Source organism: Canis lupus, chromosome 26 (assembly GCF_011100685.1).
Source record: "Canis lupus familiaris isolate Mischka breed German Shepherd chromosome 26, alternate assembly UU_Cfam_GSD_1.0, whole genome shotgun sequence".
Taxonomy (NCBI): domain Eukaryota; kingdom Metazoa; phylum Chordata; class Mammalia; order Carnivora; family Canidae; genus Canis; species Canis lupus.
Window position 1 is genome coordinate 23,572,993 of NC_049247.1, and position 18,788 is coordinate 23,591,780.

The window sequence follows — 18,788 nt, forward strand, 5'->3', positions numbered from 1 at the left end:
TACATCTGTCTCACACATATGTTATATGTTGTATGAATGTATGTACTAAGATTTTTTGTTTTAAAGATTGTATTACTTTGAGAGAGAACACGTGAAGTGGGGGAAGAGCAGAGGGAGAGGGACAAGCAGACGTTGTGCAGAGTGTGGAGCCCTGTGTAAGGCTCCATCACAGGACCCCGAGATCATGACCTGAGCCAATACCAAGAGTTGGATGCTTCACAGAGTCACCCAGGCCCCCCCTGAATTTACATTTCATTTTATTTCGCTCATTTATTTTAAAATATTTTTAAATTTACTCTTGAGAGACACAAAGAAGCAGAGACACAGGCAGAGGGAGCCTGATGTGGGATTCGATCCTGGGACTCCAGGATCACACCCTGAGCTGAAGGCAGTCACTCAACCACTGAGCCACCCAGGCATCCCTGTATGTACATTTTAATGGGAGATAGGACACGGACACTTCCTCTCTGGGAGATAAAATTGGGGGCATTTAAAATTTTTGTTTACTGACTTCTTACTCTGATAATTTAGTTTTATAATGAAACGATTACTTTTATAACTTTTTAAAAACTTAGTGATTGTCACATATAGTTCAGCCTTTTAATGTGTACAGTTTGGTGATTTTTAAAAAAATAGATTCACAGGGTTGTGCAACCATCATTACAATCCATTTTAGTACATTTTGTACCACCTCAGAAAGAGACCCCTGACCCATTAGTAGTCAGTCACTCCCTATTGCCTCCCCAATCCTCCTAGCCTCAGGGCACTAGTAATCTACTTTGTTTCTGCAGACTTGCCCAATCTGGACACTTCTAATAAATGGAATCATACACTATGTGGCCTTTTGTGACTGGCTCTTCATTTAGCATAACATACTCCAAGCTCATCCATGTAGGATTTATTGGAACTTTATACCTCCTGATTGCCAAATACTACTTTTATTACTTTTTAATTGCTAAAATTGCCTACCTAAATTCCTAACTAGGAAAAGACTGGGTTTTAGTATCATCTTAAAGTAGACTTTTGAGGAAAATTTGTGGTCTTAACTTTTAAAAAAGGATCTATAAAAGAAAAAATAGAAAAGGATCAGAATATGGCTTATTGAGGTTTTATGCTGTTCATTTTAAGAGCTTAAGGAAAGGTAGCTGGTGCATTGAGCTATCTGCCTATAGTAAGAGCAGTTTGTGAGTCACGAAGTCTCAGGGGATTTTGTAGAGTAGTCCACTGTGGGCCAGGTAAGTGTTTGAGTCCCAAAGGTGATACCTTTGGAAAGAACTTTGGGACTTTGAAAAGAATCCCCAAGCCAACCATAAGTGCACAGTTGCTGTAGTGGGCCCTCAGAAGTTATTGTGAAAACAAATTTTTCTGTGACAGCATCTGTTATGCCAGGATATTCGGGTGCAGTATTAAAAAGGAGAGATTAATGTTTCATTATTGAGTGCAGAATTGGTGTAGTATTTGTAGATTACTTGTCACCTGATTTTCCAAAAGTAAATTTAAAGATTCAGATGTTTACTTTATGAATATTAGCTTTTTAAAAGAGCATACGCTTATCATTTTGTTGGTAATTCTACAAAGGTCTCTCAATTGTAGGATTTTTTAGAAAGATCCAGATAGGTTTTGTTCTTTATTCTTGTTGCTATAGAAGATTTCTGCCCTGAGGAGACTTGAAGCTAACCCATCACTTACCTGTACTCAGGCCCTTCATTAAGACATTTAAAATCTACTATCTTACTTTTTGTGTGAGCTTAGAGCTTTGAAATGGGGCCACTGAGATGGATGCAATTGTTGTGTCTTGTTCTTTGCACAGGCACCAGAGTAATGGAGCTGTCATTGCCCGCTGTGGACAGCCAGAAGTCAGCTGGTGGGGCTGGCGAAATGCTGATGATGAGCACCTGGTGCAGTCAGTAGCCAAAGCTTGTGCCTCTGACTCCCGATCAAGTGGCAGCAAGCTGTCGACTAGGAACAGTTCTCGAGACTTTCCCAATGCGGGAGACCTTTCTGATGTGGAGTTTGGTAAGATGCTTCCTGGGCCCAATGGCAGCAAGTTTTTAGAGTATTTGTGAGAACTTTTTCTTGAAATGGCCTTTCCCTTGTAAGACAGAGAATTTGTTTCATAGGAAAGAGAGGGTGAAGCTTAAATTAATGGGATTATTTGAGGAATCAAGGTCTTGACAGAGAACCAGAAGACTGTTTTAGACATGTTTTAAGAGGGTTAGTGTGTTGGTGGTCTTTCTTGTCATTGTGACAGAATGGGGTATATATGATAGGGGATCTGGAGTGTCTCCAGACCATGGCAAGAGACATTAGGCTTCCTTAAAAGACTATACATGTAGACATGAGATAAAGGAGACTGTAGGCAAAACGGAAGATAAAGAGAGAAGTTCTATGTATCAAGGATTCTGGTTGGGGGGGGGGGGGTTCACTTAATTGAGGGATTTTGCTTTTTGTTTGGTACTGTAATAGGTGTCTTTGGTTCTTATTTTGCACAATTCTGGGAGAAATTGATTCATTTAGTTTTTCATCCCTGCTCCTGATGTTCCTAGATTCTTCTCTGTCAAATGCTTCAGGAGCGGAAAGTTTAGCCATCCAACCACAGAAGCTTTTGATCTTGGATGCACGCTCCTATGCAGCAGCTGTGGCGAACCGAGCCAAAGGAGGAGGCTGTGAATGCCCAGGTGAGGTGTATGGTGCTTTGTCCCCTGACACTGTTATCGTGAGTCCAACCCATGCCCAATGTGGTCTTAGTTCTCAATTTGAAATGAATGGCAAAGCTGTTTAGATTCTTCCCTGAAAAGTAGTTTCTTTTCAGGGAAGAAATGGAGGAGGAGGTGCGGTAAAACCAAAAAATCTTCCTTCCCAACCTTTAGGTGATAGTGTGTTGGTGGTCTTTCTTGTCATTGTGACAGAATGGAGTATATGATAGGGGTGATAAAGTAAATTCTCCCTTTAATAAGGCTTGTTCACATTTGGAAGCTGCTGCTTTAGTGGCTTCAATATCCCAGCCTTCTAAAAGCTTTTTGTTGCGTTTGACAGTCGGTTTACTCATCACTGACCTCACAGAAAATTCCCCACATGGCTTCTACTTAGAAAACTTGAGGTGGAAATTGAAGCAGTAAATCTAGAACTCTAGCAATGCACCTTTGTCCTGACCTATAGCAGCCCTACAGTTTGAATGCTGACTTTGTCCAGGGAGGGGCCCCTTTAGTGCTAGGTGTGTGCTGATGGAGCGGGTAGAGGCTCCACACTCCTCCTTCAGAGGCCACCTCACCCGTAAGTTAAAAGAGGTGGTACAGAGGCCAAATGTGAATGCACAAAGCGCACTGTCCTGCCAGATTCTTTTCAAGAGAGTCCAGAGCTGTAAAATTTGGCCCAAGAAGTCATCCTGAGGTGAGGAAGGCTATAGATCTTTTTCTTAAAAAATAAGAGCTTCTGTTTATGTCCATATCTTCACAAATCTAACTTTCCTTTTTGCAAAAACAGCTAAAATTCAAGCAATGTTTTTCCTCTCATAAAAGGACTGTACTAATAGGCATCAAAACATTGCAGTTTCATTAGTCAGCAGCTATAATGGACTTGCTTTATAGCCTGTTTGCTGCTTTTAAATTTGGCCATGTGGGCTTCAAATTCAACATATTTTTGTTCTCTTTATTGTTATTCTCTGCAGAGTATTACCCGAACTGTGAAGTCGTGTTTATGGGGATGGCAAATATTCATTCAATTAGGAGGAGTTTTCAGTCTCTTCGGTTGCTATGCACACAGATGCCAGATCCGGGAAAGTAAGACATTGGCTTTAGCTTTAATTTTGCGTTGGCTTTTTTTTTTTTTTTTTTTTTTCTGTTTCCTGGTACACTTCAGCTTTACTTTCAGTCCCCGTGGGCATTCTTCTTTCTGTGTTAGGAGCACAGCAGCACAAAAGATGCTGAGAGAAAAATCTAGCCCTTGGAAAGGTTTAAAGATGTAGGGCACAAACCCACCTCAGTCTTCAGAAGCACTGCCTTCTTGTTTTTCCTGGGACCTCTTCTTTCTCTTCTACATAGTTTTTGGCTCATTTTTAATCCTGTGGTTTCTGATATCCTGTAGTAACACCTGCTGTGAACTGGGTGGGATATTTTACCTTGAGGAGTCAAAATGTATTCATCATGTTGCAAACAAGGATTAAACTTTCTTTAAACTTGCCATTTGGTGAATTCCTTTTGCATCTGCTTCTGATTCCAAAACTACCCCCTCTTATTTATTAAGGATATTACCAGATTCTTTTTTTTTTTTTAATTTTTTTTAAATTTTTATTTATCTATGATAGTCACAGAGAGAGAGAGAGGCAGAGACACAGGCAGAGGGAGAAGCAGGCTCCATGCACCGGGAGCCCGATGTGGGACTCGATCCCGGGTCTCCAGGATCGCGCCCTGGGCCAAAGGCAGGCGCCAAACCGCTGCGCCACCCAGGGATCCCTATTACCAGATTCTTATTGCTTATTAAAAATGAATGTTTGCATTTGCAGTGAGATAGGTGAAGTAACACCCACCTCCCTTCAAGGGAACTGGTTGAATACAAGATAGATTAGCAGGACTGCTCTGTAAAACAAATATGGACAGATAAATATATAAAAGCCCCTGTTTTACTATTTAAGGAAGCCAGAAATGGTGCCAGAGAAGACAGAATTTTCTCTTTTCTGATGTTTGTGCTGGAGCCCATAGCTATTTCCCTGGGTTCTGTTCAGTAGTTCTGATCACATCAAATTTTGTGGAATTCCTTGATTTATTCAATCAAATGGCTGCCTGAACCACCTGTACTAACTCCTGGTAGTAAATGATTAGATTCATCATAGTTGGAATCAGCCCAAAGGGTGAAGCAGTTGTCTTTGGGAGAAAAAGCCTGACCAAAGAAATGAGCTTGCTGCTCTGCTTTGGAGATGAGCAACTTGTATCTGCTACACATTTATAGAAACCAGCACGTAGTGCTCTCTTCCCCGGAGATAGGTCATAGAGCCTGGCTGAGGTCTCAGAAGATCTCAGAAGCCACTAATTGTGTGACTTTGGCCAAGTGGCTTAATTATTATGGGTATCAGTATGGTATCAGTTTTCCTGTTTATAAAATGATGAAAGGGATAGAATCAGTACCACCTGATCTCAAATATTTTCCATATATTAAAATTCTTTTCTTTTCTAAAAGATTTTATTTATTTGTTTGATAGCATAAACAGCAGGAGCAGCAGGCAGAGGGAGAGGGAGAAGCAGGCTTCCCACTGAGATCATGACTTGAGCTGAAGGCAGATGCTTAACCAACTGAGCCACCCAGGCACCCCTAGAATTCTTTCTTAAAAAGCCTTAAAAAGCTCTTTTTAAAATCTAGAGTCAGAAAGATGCAATTGGTCCTCACCTGGTCCGTATGAAAGTGTGGGGATTTTATTAAGGAAAAGGGTGATGTTTTGCCTGTAATTGGCAGCAAGTCATTAGGCATTACTTCTTTGAGGGTAAAAAGAAGCCCTGGTAGTGGTGAGATCAGCTATACTCAAGCCTCTCAACCCTTGTTTGAGGCCGTGGAACTACAAATCTGATCACATTTTGGAGAAATCAGAGCTTGTGGTGTTGCGTGTAGGGAGTAGAATTCATAACAGCGCACAAGAACCAAATGTCAACATAGTTAAAAACCAAGTGTGATACGCTTATGATTACTTCCAAGTGGTAATTCTTGAGATCTGATACTTCCTGAAGGTCTTTATGAAAAACGGTTCTTCTAGATCCCTGCTGAATCCAGTCTGTTAAGTCCCATAACACTGTGTACTAATTTGTGTGTACTAATTTGTGAGAGTCTTGAGTCATTAGTTTGGGCTCACCTAGTTTCAGTCAATAGAAATTCTTATTTTATCTTATTTTATTTTATTTTAATTAATTAATTTATTTTTAGAAATTCTTTAAATTTTATTTATTAGAGCACACAAGCAGTGGGAGAGGCAGACAGAGGAAGAGGGAAAAGCAGGCTCCCCTGAGCAGGGAGCCCTGATGTGGGGCTCAATTCCAGGACCCTGGGACCATGACCTGACTGAAGGCAGATGCTTAGCTGTCTGAGCCATCCAGGCGCTCCAGTCAATAGAAATTCAAGACTTTGGTGGCAGGGTTAGAGTGGGGAGCAGGTGCTATTGTTTGCACTGTTCATCTGGCTTACATCTCCTTATAGATATGTCTGTATGTGTGAGTTTTCTATACCCCCCCCCCTTTTTTTTTTTTTTGAGAACTTGTTGGGCATAGTTGCTGATCATTAAATATAAGTACCTTCTGTTTTACAATATCAGAAGTGGCTTAATTTCCTTCAGAAGACTCCAGAAAGAACTACATTTCTTGAGGCACTTGGGTGGCTCAGTCAGTTAAGTGTCTTCCTTCAGCTCAAGTCATGATCTCAGGGTCCTAGGATCGAGCCTCACATTGGGCTCTCTGCTCAGTGGGGAGCCTGCTTCTTCTCCCTCTTCCTATGCCTGCTGCTCTGGCTACTTGTGTGTGCACGCTGTCAAATAAATCAATCTTAAAAAAAAAAACAGACCCTACTTTTCTTATACTGGGTATGTAACTACCACGGACTGAGAAATATTAATTTTCAGAAACTAGGCATAAGATTTTTGTAACAAAAATTCTATTACTGTCCTATCTCTAAAGCTGTCATCTATTGTGTAGTAGGGCTTGAGCCTCTCATCTTTATACATGCTTCATAAGGACAGATTTGTTTGTATTGGCAGTGTTTTATTTGGAGGGAAAGATCTTTGGCAATTGCTTTTTAATTTCACAGGTATTTGGCATGATGCAGTAAATCATAAAAATCAAATTTCCTTATCCCCTTCTGTTTTTATTTTTATAGTTGGCTCTCAGCCCTTGAAAGCACTAAGTGGCTCCATCACCTGTCTGTGCTTCTGAAGTCGGCACTTCTGGTAGTGCACGCTGTGGATCGTGATCAGCGGCCGGTACTAGCGCACTGCTCAGATGGCTGGGATCGCACTCCCCAGATTGTGGCATTGGCTAAGCTCTTGCTGGATCCATATTACCGAACCATAGAGGTGGGTGCATCCAAAGAGTAGGATTTGGTACTTCGTTATGAGTGGGAGAAACCTTGGAGGGCTTTATGATCAGTTTTGATCGTAGTGGTTAGGTCTAAAGAAAGTGAAATTTGTATTAAAACTGTTGCTCCTATACCTTGAGCTAAAATGTGGCAGTGCCTCCTTCACTTCATATGCCTCTTAAAAAGTAGCAGATTGTGAATAACAAGGTATTGAGAATACAGTCATATTTTCCTTTGCAGTCTATGTACTTGGAAAAGCTTTGGCTACTCCAGGAAAATGGGGCTACTATAGAAGGATCTTGGCATGCTTATTATGATAATGGGTCCAGATATCACTTCAGTGTTCAATGGAGAAAGAGCCCTACTCGGAAAGAACCACGTTAAAGATATAAGAAAAACCATAAAGGTGCCCTAAAATACATATAAATCTGGAGTAGGGAAAGATGTTAGAAATAAGACTGTAAGTATAACATGAAATATAGAAATCAAAAAATAAAAAATTTAGAAAAAATGTGGCTTTTATGCTGTGTTGTGAATGGAAGAGTCTAAAAGTTTAGACTCAAAAAAGGCTTAGATAAATGCTTAGTACCCTTTTGATGACCATGGAATGGAGTTGAGGGAAGTGGGAAATTGCCCTAAGCATGTGTTCCATGGAGCCTTTGGCTATGGGGCTGGGTCAGGGTCTCCTTTTGGGCTTACTGGGAGTTTGTTTAAAGGGATTATTGTTGTTAGTCCTGACAGGCTGTCACATCTTCTCCATAGACAAGTACACATGATCTCTTCTGGGTGTTTCCCTGCAGGGTTTCCAGGTCCTTGTGGAGATGGAGTGGCTGGATTTTGGCCACAAGTTTGCCGACCGTTGTGGTCATGGGGAGAACTCCGATGATCTGAATGAGCGCTGCCCAGTGTTTCTGCAGTGGCTTGACTGCGTTCATCAGCTTCAGAGGCAATTTCCTTGCTCTTTTGAGTTCAATGAAGCATTCCTTGTGAGTTTGGGCTTGTAATTCTTCATCTTGGGGACCTTCTAAAATTATGGGGGGTGTCAACACAAATGTTTGTGGGCTAGTTTTCACCTGAAACTATGCATTCTTTTTAGAATTTAATGAGAAGCCATTCTTTCTCCCAGTAATAATTAAAAACAGTAAGAAGTGTGTGTTTATTCACTGAATCCAGGTGTGTTAGCTTTGCGTAAAGTCTTTTGAGTTGTTTTAGACTTAACTTTTAAAATAGATGATAGAGGGGCACCTGGGTGGCTCAGTCAGTTAAGGGTCTGTCTGCCTTTGGCTCAAGTTGTGATCTAGAATCCTGGGATTGAGCCCCACATTAGGCTCTCTGCTCAATAAGGAATCTGCTTCTCCTTCTCCCTCTGCCACTGCCCCAGTTTGCTCTAATAAATAAATAAAGTCTTTTTAAAATTTAAAACAATAAAATAGATGATAGAAGTCCTAACTACTTAGAGAAATTAATGGGAGTGCCTGGCTGGCTCAGTCAGTGGAGCATGTGACTCTTGATCTCAGGGTTATAAGTTCTAGCCTCCTGATGAGTATAGAGATTACTTAAAATAGAGAAGTAATAGAATATCCTCTGCTCCCTCAATCCGTTTGCCACCCCACCCCCCACTTGCTGTCCCTTATCCTTTGACAGAGGACTCACTGTCCTTGCCCTGTTCCAGCCCCTCCCTCCATTGCTGCACTGGCCCCCACTGCCTTTCTCTGCTCAGTTGCGTGGTGCCAGCATTTCTCCTCTCTGCCTTTTGCATTGGTGTATTTCCCTCTCTACCACATTGTTGCCGTTAATACACAGACATGGTGTAGTGCCTTTTATCCCCTCAAAACCGTTTACCAGCTTTGCATCTCTTGCCAACTATTAGTCTCACTTCCTGTATCTCATCTCTTCACAGCAGAGCTCCTCAAGTCTTCTGCATTTACTGTCTCAAATTCCTTTTTTCACATTCTTGCTCTAAAACCCAATCCAGTCAGGTCCAGAGCTGTGACTTCCATGTTGCTAATCCAGTGATCTGCTTTCAGTCTTGATCTTGTTAAGAAATTTTTTTTTAATTGAGGTATAATTGACACTTTAACATGCTAGTTTCAGGTATACAACACAGTTATTATTCTAAATTTGCGTATTTTGAAATAATCACAATCAGTAGCTAACATCCATTACCACACAATTTTTTTTTCTTGTGAGGAGAACTTTTAAGAGCTACTCTCTTAGCAACTTTCAAATATGCACTAGAATATTATTAACTGTAGCCACCTTCCTGTATATTACATCCCTAGGGCTTAATTTTATAACTGGAAGTTTGTATCTTTGTCTTCATCTTACTCTTTGGTACTATTTAATCACACCTTTCTTTTTCTTTTTCTTTTTCTTTTTCTTTTTCTTTTTCTTTTTCTTTTTCTTTTTCTTTTTTAAATATGGAACGCAAAAAAAATAATAAATAAATAAATAAATAAATAAATAAATAAATAAATAAGGAACGCTTCACAAATTTGCATGTCATCCTTGCACAGGGGCCATGCTAATCTTCTCTGTATCGTTCCAATTTTAGTATATGTGCTGCCGAAGCAAGCACAATCACACCTTTCTTGACACCTATTCTTCAGTTGACTGCCAACACACACTTTGCCTTGTTTCTTCTCTGTCTCACTAGCTGGTCCTTTCTGTTTCCTGTTTGTCCATATTTTCCCAGTGCTGGATGTTTGAATGCTCCAGGACTCAGCCTCCAAGGTGCTTCTATAGCTTACTGCCTCTCTGAGGATTTCATCTAGTCCATTGCTATTCATGATTCCCATCTTTATAATTATGTCTTCAGCTCAGATCTCTCCATTTAACTCCAGACTCACATACCCAACTGTGACTACTCAGTATCTCCATGTGGATGTCCTAATGGTATTTCACATTGAACATTTTAACATGTTCGAAACTTGGTTCCTGATTTCCACATCTTCCCATCCCCACATCTGATCTTCTAGAAGTCTTTAGCCTCACCAGGTTGCAACTCAGTCTTTCCATTTATTTAGGGCAGAAAATTGCATGCTTAATTCTCCTTTCTCTTTCATACTCCACGTTTTATTCTCTCAGCAGATTCTGCAGCTTTACTTCCAAAATCTGTCTAAAACCTGGATACTGGAGTGTCTGGGTGGCTCAGTTGGTAAAGTGTCTGCCTTCAGCTTAGGTTGTGTCCTGGGACTGAGGCCCACATTGGGCTCCCTGCTCAGCGGGGAGCCTGCCTCTCCCATTCCCCCTGCTGCTTCCCCTCCCCTTGCTGCTCCCCCTGCTTGTGCTCTTGTGTGCTCTGTCAAGTAAATAAAATCTTAAAAAAAATAAATAAATAAAAATATAAATATAAATAAATAAATAAATAAATAAACAAATAAATAAATAAAACCTGATTACTTCTTGCTGTCTTCTACTATTCCCACACTGGTCCAAGTTACCACCATCTTCTGCCCCAATTCTGGAGAGTCAGCCCACCAACTCGAGGGATCCTTTGTTTACTTTAGAAAGAGAGAGCCACACAAGCAGGGGGAGGGCCAGTAGGAGAGGGAGAGAATCTCAAGCAGACTCCCTGCTGAGCACATCATTGATAAGCACTGAGCCTGACATGGGGCTCAGTCTCACTACCCCAAGATCACAACCTGAGCCAAAATCAAGAGCCCACAGCTTAACTAACTGAACCACCCAGGCTCCCCTAGAGGGATCCTTCTAAAACATAATTCAGACCATGTCATTCCTCTGCTCAAGAACCTCCAATGACTCCATTTCACACAGAGTAAAAATCAGTCATTAAAATGGCCTGCAGAGCTGTCCTAGACATTACTTGTCTAGATTCATTTCCTATCATTGCCTTCCTTCTGCAATGTCCTTCAGTTACACTAGCCTACTTCTCTTTCTTGGAAGTTGTAAGCACTTGCTCGGTCAAGACCATTGTGCTGGCTGTTGCCTTTGCCTGGAGCATTTCCCCCTGAGATACCCTCTTAACTTGCTTTCTCACTTCTCCTGCTGCCCGTATGTGCCCTGTCCCTCTCACCTTGCCTTAATTGTGGTCCACAGCATGGTCACCCCTCCCCTACAACTAGAACCAGCTCCATCAGGGCGGGATAGGTGTCTGATTATTGTTGCCTATCCAGGCCCCATAGAAATGTCTGGGGTATGTCAGATGCTCAGGAATGATTTGTTGAGTGAAAAGTTGTTTAGAAGTGCGTTCTCAAAATGAATGAATGAATGAATGAATGAATGAATAATAAAAGAAGTGCGTTCTCAGTTCAGACTTGAGTTGCACACTGACCTGTTTCTGTACCCAGGTGATATATCTGTCCTCTGGGGTGTGCCTATTAACTTAGGACTCTCCAGACTGGTTACCAGGGAGGCCTAAGAGGAGAGAGGGTGCCAGCAATCTCTCTTTGCTCTTTTGACTCAGGAATGCTATGGTTGAGGTTGGCGCTCAGGGATTGGTGTGGTGAGGAGGCAGCTCTTGGTGTGGCTTACTTGGTTCCCCCCATCCTTACGGATCTGAGGTGCTCTTAGGGATGTTGGGGAAGGGGGTGCTCAGTGGGGCTACCCTTCCCCCAGAGAATGTGTACCCTATTGCTTTATTTTGGACTCCCACAGGTGAAACTGGTGCAACATACCTATTCCTGCCTGTTTGGAACATTCCTGTGCAACAACGCCAAGGAGAGAGGAGAAAAGCATACTCAGGAGCGGACATGTTCTGTGTGGTCACTGCTTCGGGCAGGCAACAAGGCTTTCAAAAACCTACTGTATTCCTCTCAGTCAGAAGCCGTATGTATCCTTCAGCCTTTCCTCTCTGATCAGAAGGAGTTTGGGGGTGGTGATATATGGGTGCCTTTGTCAGTAGAGACTGTTTTCTCAGAGGCATCTCTGTTGTCTCTAGGTGGGTTGGTTCCATTTTTTTTCCATCTGTCCCAAAAAAGGCTTATTTCCAGGTGCTGCTCTGACCTGTTTCTGCCCACTCTTTGCTCAGGGTGGTTTGATTTAATATACATCTTTATTTTGCCACTCCAGACACAAATCTTTTCTGGCATCTCTGTCAGAGCTTAACTCACTCTTAGCATATTCTAACAAGTGGAAGGGGAACCTAAATTGTCCGCTAGATGTGCCTGATAGCTCAGAAGGAGCTGCCACCAGACCCCTGGCACCCTTCCAGTGTCATCAGGTGATGATAGGTACTGCAGCTCCTGCAGAAAAGTGTGTATGACATTAGCATGTGTGTCTGTGTGATTTTTCTGCTCACATGGAGAACTAGCAGGCCCTTTAAGACTTTGTTCTTTTTTTTTTTTTTTTTTTTTAAGATTTTATTTATTTATTCATGAGAGACATAGAGAGAGAGAGGCAGAGACACAGGCAGAGGGAAAGCAGGCTCCATGCAGGAAGCCTGACATGGGACTCGATCCCAGGTCTTCAGGATCCCACCTGGGCTGAAGGCAGCACTAAACCGCTGAGACACCCAGGCTGCACAAGACTTTGTTCTTCAAAGGAACACCTTCTGTTACACAGAGGACAGGAGACACGCACATCTGTGTTGTTCCTTTTGTCAAAAATGCATATTAAATTCTAAAGTCAAAAGGAGGCTAATTAGAGGTTATATTGCTTTGCTGGACTGGTAATATGCTTCTATTTAAGTAGTCAAAGGAAAGATTTACACTAACTGCTTCTCTTTTCACTCTGCCTGTTGGAGAAGTCACAATACAGGAAGAAAATTCCCTTCTTTTCACATGATTAAAATGATCCTATAGGACAGGTTTGACAGTGTCTTCTGAAGCCACATTATTATACCAAGAAACAGTCACCATCTAGTGGAGTGACTCACTTTCATATGCAGTAAAAGCAATAAATTAAGTTGATATGAAAATCAGTCATTTGATAAAGGGGACCTAAGAAATAATTAATGAGAAATAGATGTAAAAACTCCTCTTGGATTTTTGTACCCACAAGAGTGGGAAGTGGCAGGTGGTACAAGACCTGGTGAATGTTCCAGCTTGGTGATTACATTTGACCCTCATTTCTAAAGACTTGTTGGGACTTATTTAAACCTATATCCTCACTGCTCTCTTCTCAGGTGCTGTATCCTGTGTGCCACGTGCGTAACCTGATGCTGTGGAGTGCAGTGTACTTGCCCTGCCCATCCCCGTCTACCCCCGTGGATGACAGCTGTGCGCCATATCCAGCACCTGGCACTAGCCCTGATGATCCGCCCCTGAGCCGGTGAGCCCAGAGGGTTGATGCCAAGGCCTGGAGTCCTACCTGGGTGTACTTCTGTGTAGACTCATCCAGGCATAGTTAGAGATCATGATATTATCTGGCTCCACACATCTTGCTTAGATCTCTGAAGTCTTCTCAGGGAAAGTATAAGGGTTTCAGGCTACAAGGCCATTAAGAGCCTCATTTCCTGAAGGGCATTGGGCCTTGTCACTATATTGTTTTTTGCTGCATGCACCGAGCAGCTTCTCAGTGATGGAGTAAACCTCTGAGTTCCTTGTGACCCTCTGGCTTGAGTTTCCGCCACTGCACTGTACTCCTTCCTGTCTTTCTGCTGTCACTTGCCTTTTTAGGCCAAAAAGGCAGATGCCATCAGATGATAGAAAGTTTGGCTTTGCCACTTGAGAATTAAGTTTATTGAATTCAGACTGCTAAATAAATTAATGTATTATTTACATTAATAGCAGAAAAATCAGCAATGCTACTTTGCTTTGTCAATAGTTGAAAAACAGCAGCATCATGAATGTTTTTTTAAAATAGCATTTGCTATTAGTTTGTGTGAGCACGGGGTTGGGCAGGGTGAGTGGAGGATAAGAAGAAATTTGCAGACTAGAAGAAGGGCTTTGCTGGGACTTTGCTTTTCCATCTGTCTCAGCCTCACTTTAGAGATGCCATAGATCCTTGAATAACTATGGACCCAATTATGAAACAACTGCCTTTTAAAATCAGTTGTCTCCTGCTTTCATCTGAACAGCCTCACATTCTCATTCCCTCAAACTCCTTTTGTTTAGGCTACCAAAGACTAGATCATTTGACAATCTGACTACAGCTTGTGACAACACAGTGCCTCTAGCCAGCCGGCGCAGCAGTGACCCAAGTCTGAATGAGAAGTGGCAGGAGCACAGGCGCTCCCTGGAATTGAGCAGCCTGGCTGGTCCCGGGGAGGAGCCTTCTGATCCTGACAGCCTGGGGAAGCCAACCAAAGTGCTGGGCGGTGCTGAGCTGTCTGTAGCAGCTGGAGTGGCCGAGGGGCAGATGGAGAACATTTTGCAAGAGGCCACCAAAGAGGAGAGCGGGATAGAGGAGCCTGCCCAGAGGGGGAGCACTGAGATGCAGGAGGTCAAAAAGGAGGCTCTCTTAGAAAAGGGGAAGACCCCTGAGGGCTCAGCCATTGTCCTTCCTCAAGAACCAGAACTGGGTGATGCTCCTCTGGCGAACCATCCCGGCACTAACCTTTCTGGATTCTCACAGGGTATTCCTGAGCAACAGGGTGGGCACAGTGTTCTCCCTGGTTCTCTCCAGGAGTCCCCCAGGGGAGAGGATGCCCAGGAGGTCCCTGTGGAACAGTTCCGAATAGCTATCACAGAGGAAAGAGAGGAGGCATTTCTTCCAATCCCAGTAGATACAAAAGTTGGCTATGATACCTCACAGTCAAGTTCTCTGCTGCCTTCCCAAGTCCCAGTTGAGGCCAGAGGACCAAGCACGGACAGTTCAGTGGACATGTTAATAGAAGATCAAGTCAAGTCAGAAAGTGGGCCCAAAGGCCATCATAGACCTTGCCTGGTAAACAGTGGCTGGTTCAGTGGCAAGGACATGCTTCCTCAAGCCACAGAGCCCCAGCCTTCAGAGAAGAGCCTAGCTGAGAGGCCCCAAGTGGGATCTGTGGTACATAGGACTTCCCCTGGCAGCACCCACAGCCCAACGCATTCTCCTTGTGCCTTGCCTTTAGCTGAATGTAAAGAGGGGCTTGTGTGCAATGGTGCCCCAGAGACTGAAAATAAGGCTTTAGAGCAATCCCCAGGGCTTAGCACCCTCCAGAAGCACCCCACCCCCAACGGGCACTGCACCAATGGGGAGGCTGGTAGGAGCAAGGACTCACTGAGCCGCCAGCTGTCTGCTACAAGCTGCAACTCTGCCCACTTACACTCAAGGAACTTGCACCACAAGTGGCTGCACAGCCACTCGGGGAGGCCATCTACAACGGGCAGCCCCGACCAGCCTTCGCGCAGCCACCTGGACGATGATGGCATGCCTGTATACACAGACACCATCCAACAGCGCCTGCGTCAGATTGAGTCAGGCCACCAGCAGGAAGTGGAGACCTTGAAGAAACAAGTGCAGGAGCTCAGGAGTCGCCTGGAGAGCCAGTACCTGACCAGCTCCCTACGTTTCAATGGGGACTTTGGGGATGAAGTGGTGAGTAGACCACGGTGCCTCGATAGCTGCCCAAGGAGAGGGCACACTGAGGCTGGACGCTTTTTGTGCCCAGTGCACAGTGATTGGCACAGATTTCTAAAAGAATTGTTAAGGTCCAGAGTAGTCCTGTTGAGAGGCTGGAGATCAGCCTCAGCCATGTGAATGGCAGTCTGCCTATTATTTCCTGCCTTGCTTACTTGCCACAGGTGTCCTGTTTAGGCAGTTAGGATAAGGAAGAGAGGATCACGTTTTAAGGAAGGGCATGAACTCCTGGGCAGAATGACATTAGTAGGGCAACGTCAAATTGTAATGCCTGTCCTCCCCAGTAACTAGTAAACTTGGCTCCCTCTCCATCCTTCCCTTCCCCCCGCCACTGCCCCCAAACACAAGCTGTAGGTATGAAGATTTAGTTTAACAGATGTTTGTACCTGTCCTGTGGTGGGTGATGGCAGTAGAAATGGGGAGAAGGGATTAGTTTCTGGCACTGTGGAGGAGTTAGCATTGATGGGGCCTGGAAGTGGTGCTATGTGATGGGGAGTTTCTAAGGGAGGTGCTGTCCTCACTGGCTGGGTCTGACTTGATGTGTTCAAGTACAAGCGTGAGCCTGGCTCTGAAGCAGTCAGCGTACATTAAAGGCGGGCTCATCCAATGACTTTCAATTCAAACTGACTTCTCAGTGTTTCCTTCATACTAATGATGGTTTCTCATTTTCCCAAAGAGTCCTTCAGAGAAAGGAGGACATGCCCAAAGCACTCAGTTTCAGCACGCAGATGTAAGTGGCAGGGTCGGATTAACGGACTCATTGGAGCAGCTGACACTGAATTCACACTCCATCCTGATCACTTCTGTCCCCCTCACTTCCTTTAACCCAAGGCCCATCTTTCCACTGCAGAGTCACCGCGCACAGCCTTAGACCTGTGTATCTCTCTTCCACCTGAGTCCAGCCCGGTCTCTGCACCTGCTCAGCCCATTTCTTGATGCCGGATGTGCCTACAGATCTGGCAGGCCCACCCAGAGTCCCCGGTGCTCCCTTCCTTACCAAGCCAGGTTCATTCTGTTCAGCTCTGTTTGTTTGCCAACAGACTTCAATCCCCGACTCGGAAAGCAATCTGGATCAGAACTGTTTGTCTCGCTGCAGCACAGAGATTTTCTCTGAAGCCAGCTGGGAGCAGGTGGATAAACAGGACACGGAGGTACAGGCTCAGCCCCTGTTCTGAGTGCCGTCCATGCAACTGTTTTATGGTTCTTCTCCACCCCTATCCCTGTCCCGTACCCCTGGCTAAGGAAAAACCTCATAGCACACTTAGCCTTGAGCCTCTGTGAATCCCCATCAAGCCTAGAATTTCTGACCCAGGGAGACTCAGCAAGCTGGTCCTCTCTCCACCTTGTCTCTGTTAACTAGAGCCTTGCCATAGTGACCCAGGGTGCTGCTGTCTGATACTTTATCTCAGGGGAGTTTGGAGTCCCCTCTAGGGAAACGATTTGGACGCCTTTCTTGTACTGCTGACATCAACCTGTTGGGCTGGTGCCACCAGAGCCAATATGGTCTTTGTGACTGTTGCTGCCCCCAGCATGGCTCTGTGGCTCCAGCTGGATGGCCCATCTCCTGTCACTAACCTGGTCCCATCTCTTTTACAGATGACCCGTTGGCTACCTGACCACCTGGCTGCCCACTGCTATGCATGCGACAGCGCCTTCTGGCTCGCCAGCAGGAAGCACCACTGCAGGTGCCATTTGGGGGGTTTGGTGGGGTGGGCCAGGATTTGGAGGCTGAGATTTGGCCCACAGAGCCTGCAGCTTGGAGAAATGTGGGTGTCTGGCTGGCGGTGTCCCATCTGAGGCAGATCCTGGGGTCTACAAGGCTCCAGCTTATCTTTTTGGGCCTCTAAAATTGGTGTTTGCCCTTGGTGTCTTTTTCCAATTCAGAGTGATCATGACTAAATTTTAAAATGTGCAAATGATGACCCCTTGTGTCTGTTTTGCTTCCTGGATTAGCAGAGCAACAGCCACCACCCAAATTACCATTTCTTATTCCTAGAATACCATTTCTTCCCGTTCAGAATGGCTTCAGTGAGCAAAAGTTTTCTTGCTGTGGGCAGGGAACTTCATTTTCCTACTCCTTACCCTGCTCCCTGACCCTAAACTTTTCCTTGTGCCAGTAGTGAGGAGAACTAGCTGTGGGAAACTAGTAGGGACAGCTGAGGACATGACATAGTCTTCAATCCTTAAGGCTTGTGACTTCTTTCTTCTTGATTGGGGTAGTTAGTTGCTAGGGATGCTTTGCCCCAGCTGAGGTGGCAACTATATAGATATGTTCAGTGTTCTTGGGACAGGAATTTTATCTGAATCCTGACCATAGCTCACCCAGATGAGTGAACCCAGGTAGAAAATGGAACCACCTCTTTGTCTAGTGATGATGCTTCTAGGACTGTATATCTCCCTACCCTGCACCCCAAGCCCAAATGTCTTTGGTTGGCTTCTCCTCTGAGCTCTCTTTCCCCTCCTTGCAGGGACACTGACCGTGTTGATCAAACGTGGTGAGCATTTGCAACAACCTGTCTGTGATGTCTGCACATCTATAATAACTTCTCCACACTAACGCTGCCATTTCCCCTTCTCTGCACTCATTGGGATGAAGCCCGGGGCTAGGAGTGCAGGCAGGCAGGTGGGCTTGGGGGGAAACCAAAGCAGCCAGCTGAGGAGACTATTAAGGCTGAGTCAGGCTGCAACTATACACTCCCCTCCTGACCACATAGGTCAGCTCAGCCATCTTGGCTCGTGCCTGAGAAGCAGTGCTTCAGCAGGGGCTGGTCTTGTGGCATAGCCAGTTGGGTTTTCAGAGCTATTTCTTGTGGGTTAGTCCTTCATTGGGATGCTAGAATGATGCTTCATGATCTCCAAGTCAGAGAGCATTGCCTTTAAAAAAAAAAAAAAAAAACAAAGAGACCAGGACTGAACAGAGGTGGTCTTTCCAGAGAACTGTTTTACATGGAAGACTTTAGTGGAGGGTTCCACTTAGGGTCTATCAGGACCCCCTGAAAGAAGCCAGATAGAAAAGCTTACCTGATCCAGTTCGTATCAGGATGGACTCCAGCAGATAGGTTAAATAGATGGAAACATTCAAAAGTAGATTTAGGTGATTTTTCTGTGTAACCATAGGTTCTTGCCGATTCATGCTTTCCAGAAACATGAAGTGCTTACTGCGTTCTAGAAGATGAAGTTGTGTGTGTTTTAGTTCTGTCCTTCCATTCCCCCATGTCTAGCCTTTCCTTTTTGTGTGGTGTGGGGTTTTTTTTTTTGTTTGTTTGTTTTTTTATGTC

General features: G+C 44.2%; 1 protein-coding gene and 1 non-coding gene across 16 annotated transcripts in view; one reads left to right on the plus strand and one right to left on the minus strand.

Moving 5' to 3' along the window:
• The window catches only part of MTMR3 (myotubularin related protein 3), a 141,186-nt gene that overhangs the window by 119,033 nt on the left and 3,365 nt on the right, over positions 1-18,788 (plus strand). For 8 of the 15 annotated variants that reach the window (XM_038575610.1, XM_038575608.1, XM_038575607.1 and 5 more), the window contains 11 exons: positions 1,811-2,016; positions 2,547-2,678; positions 3,668-3,779; positions 6,850-7,045; positions 7,848-8,033; positions 11,665-11,835; positions 13,133-13,278; positions 14,064-15,468; positions 16,551-16,661; positions 17,107-17,195; positions 17,979-18,005. In XM_038575610.1, coding sequence (XP_038431538.1) covers positions 1,811-2,016; positions 2,547-2,678; positions 3,668-3,779; positions 6,850-7,045; positions 7,848-8,033; positions 11,665-11,835; positions 13,133-13,278; positions 14,064-15,468; positions 16,551-16,661; positions 17,107-17,195; positions 17,979-18,005 — 2,781 coding nt within the window. The remainder of the gene's footprint in view (positions 1-1,810; positions 2,017-2,546; positions 2,679-3,667; positions 3,780-6,849; positions 7,046-7,847; positions 8,034-11,664; positions 11,836-13,132; positions 13,279-14,063; positions 15,469-16,550; positions 16,662-17,106; positions 17,196-17,978; positions 18,006-18,788) is intronic. The other 7 variants (XM_038575621.1, XM_038575617.1, XM_038575619.1 and 4 more) reach the window with 3 other exon arrangements.
• Positions 9,519-9,625, minus strand: LOC119866266. Its single transcript, XR_005379588.1, has one exon. It is a non-coding gene; the product is annotated as a U6 spliceosomal RNA (small nuclear RNA).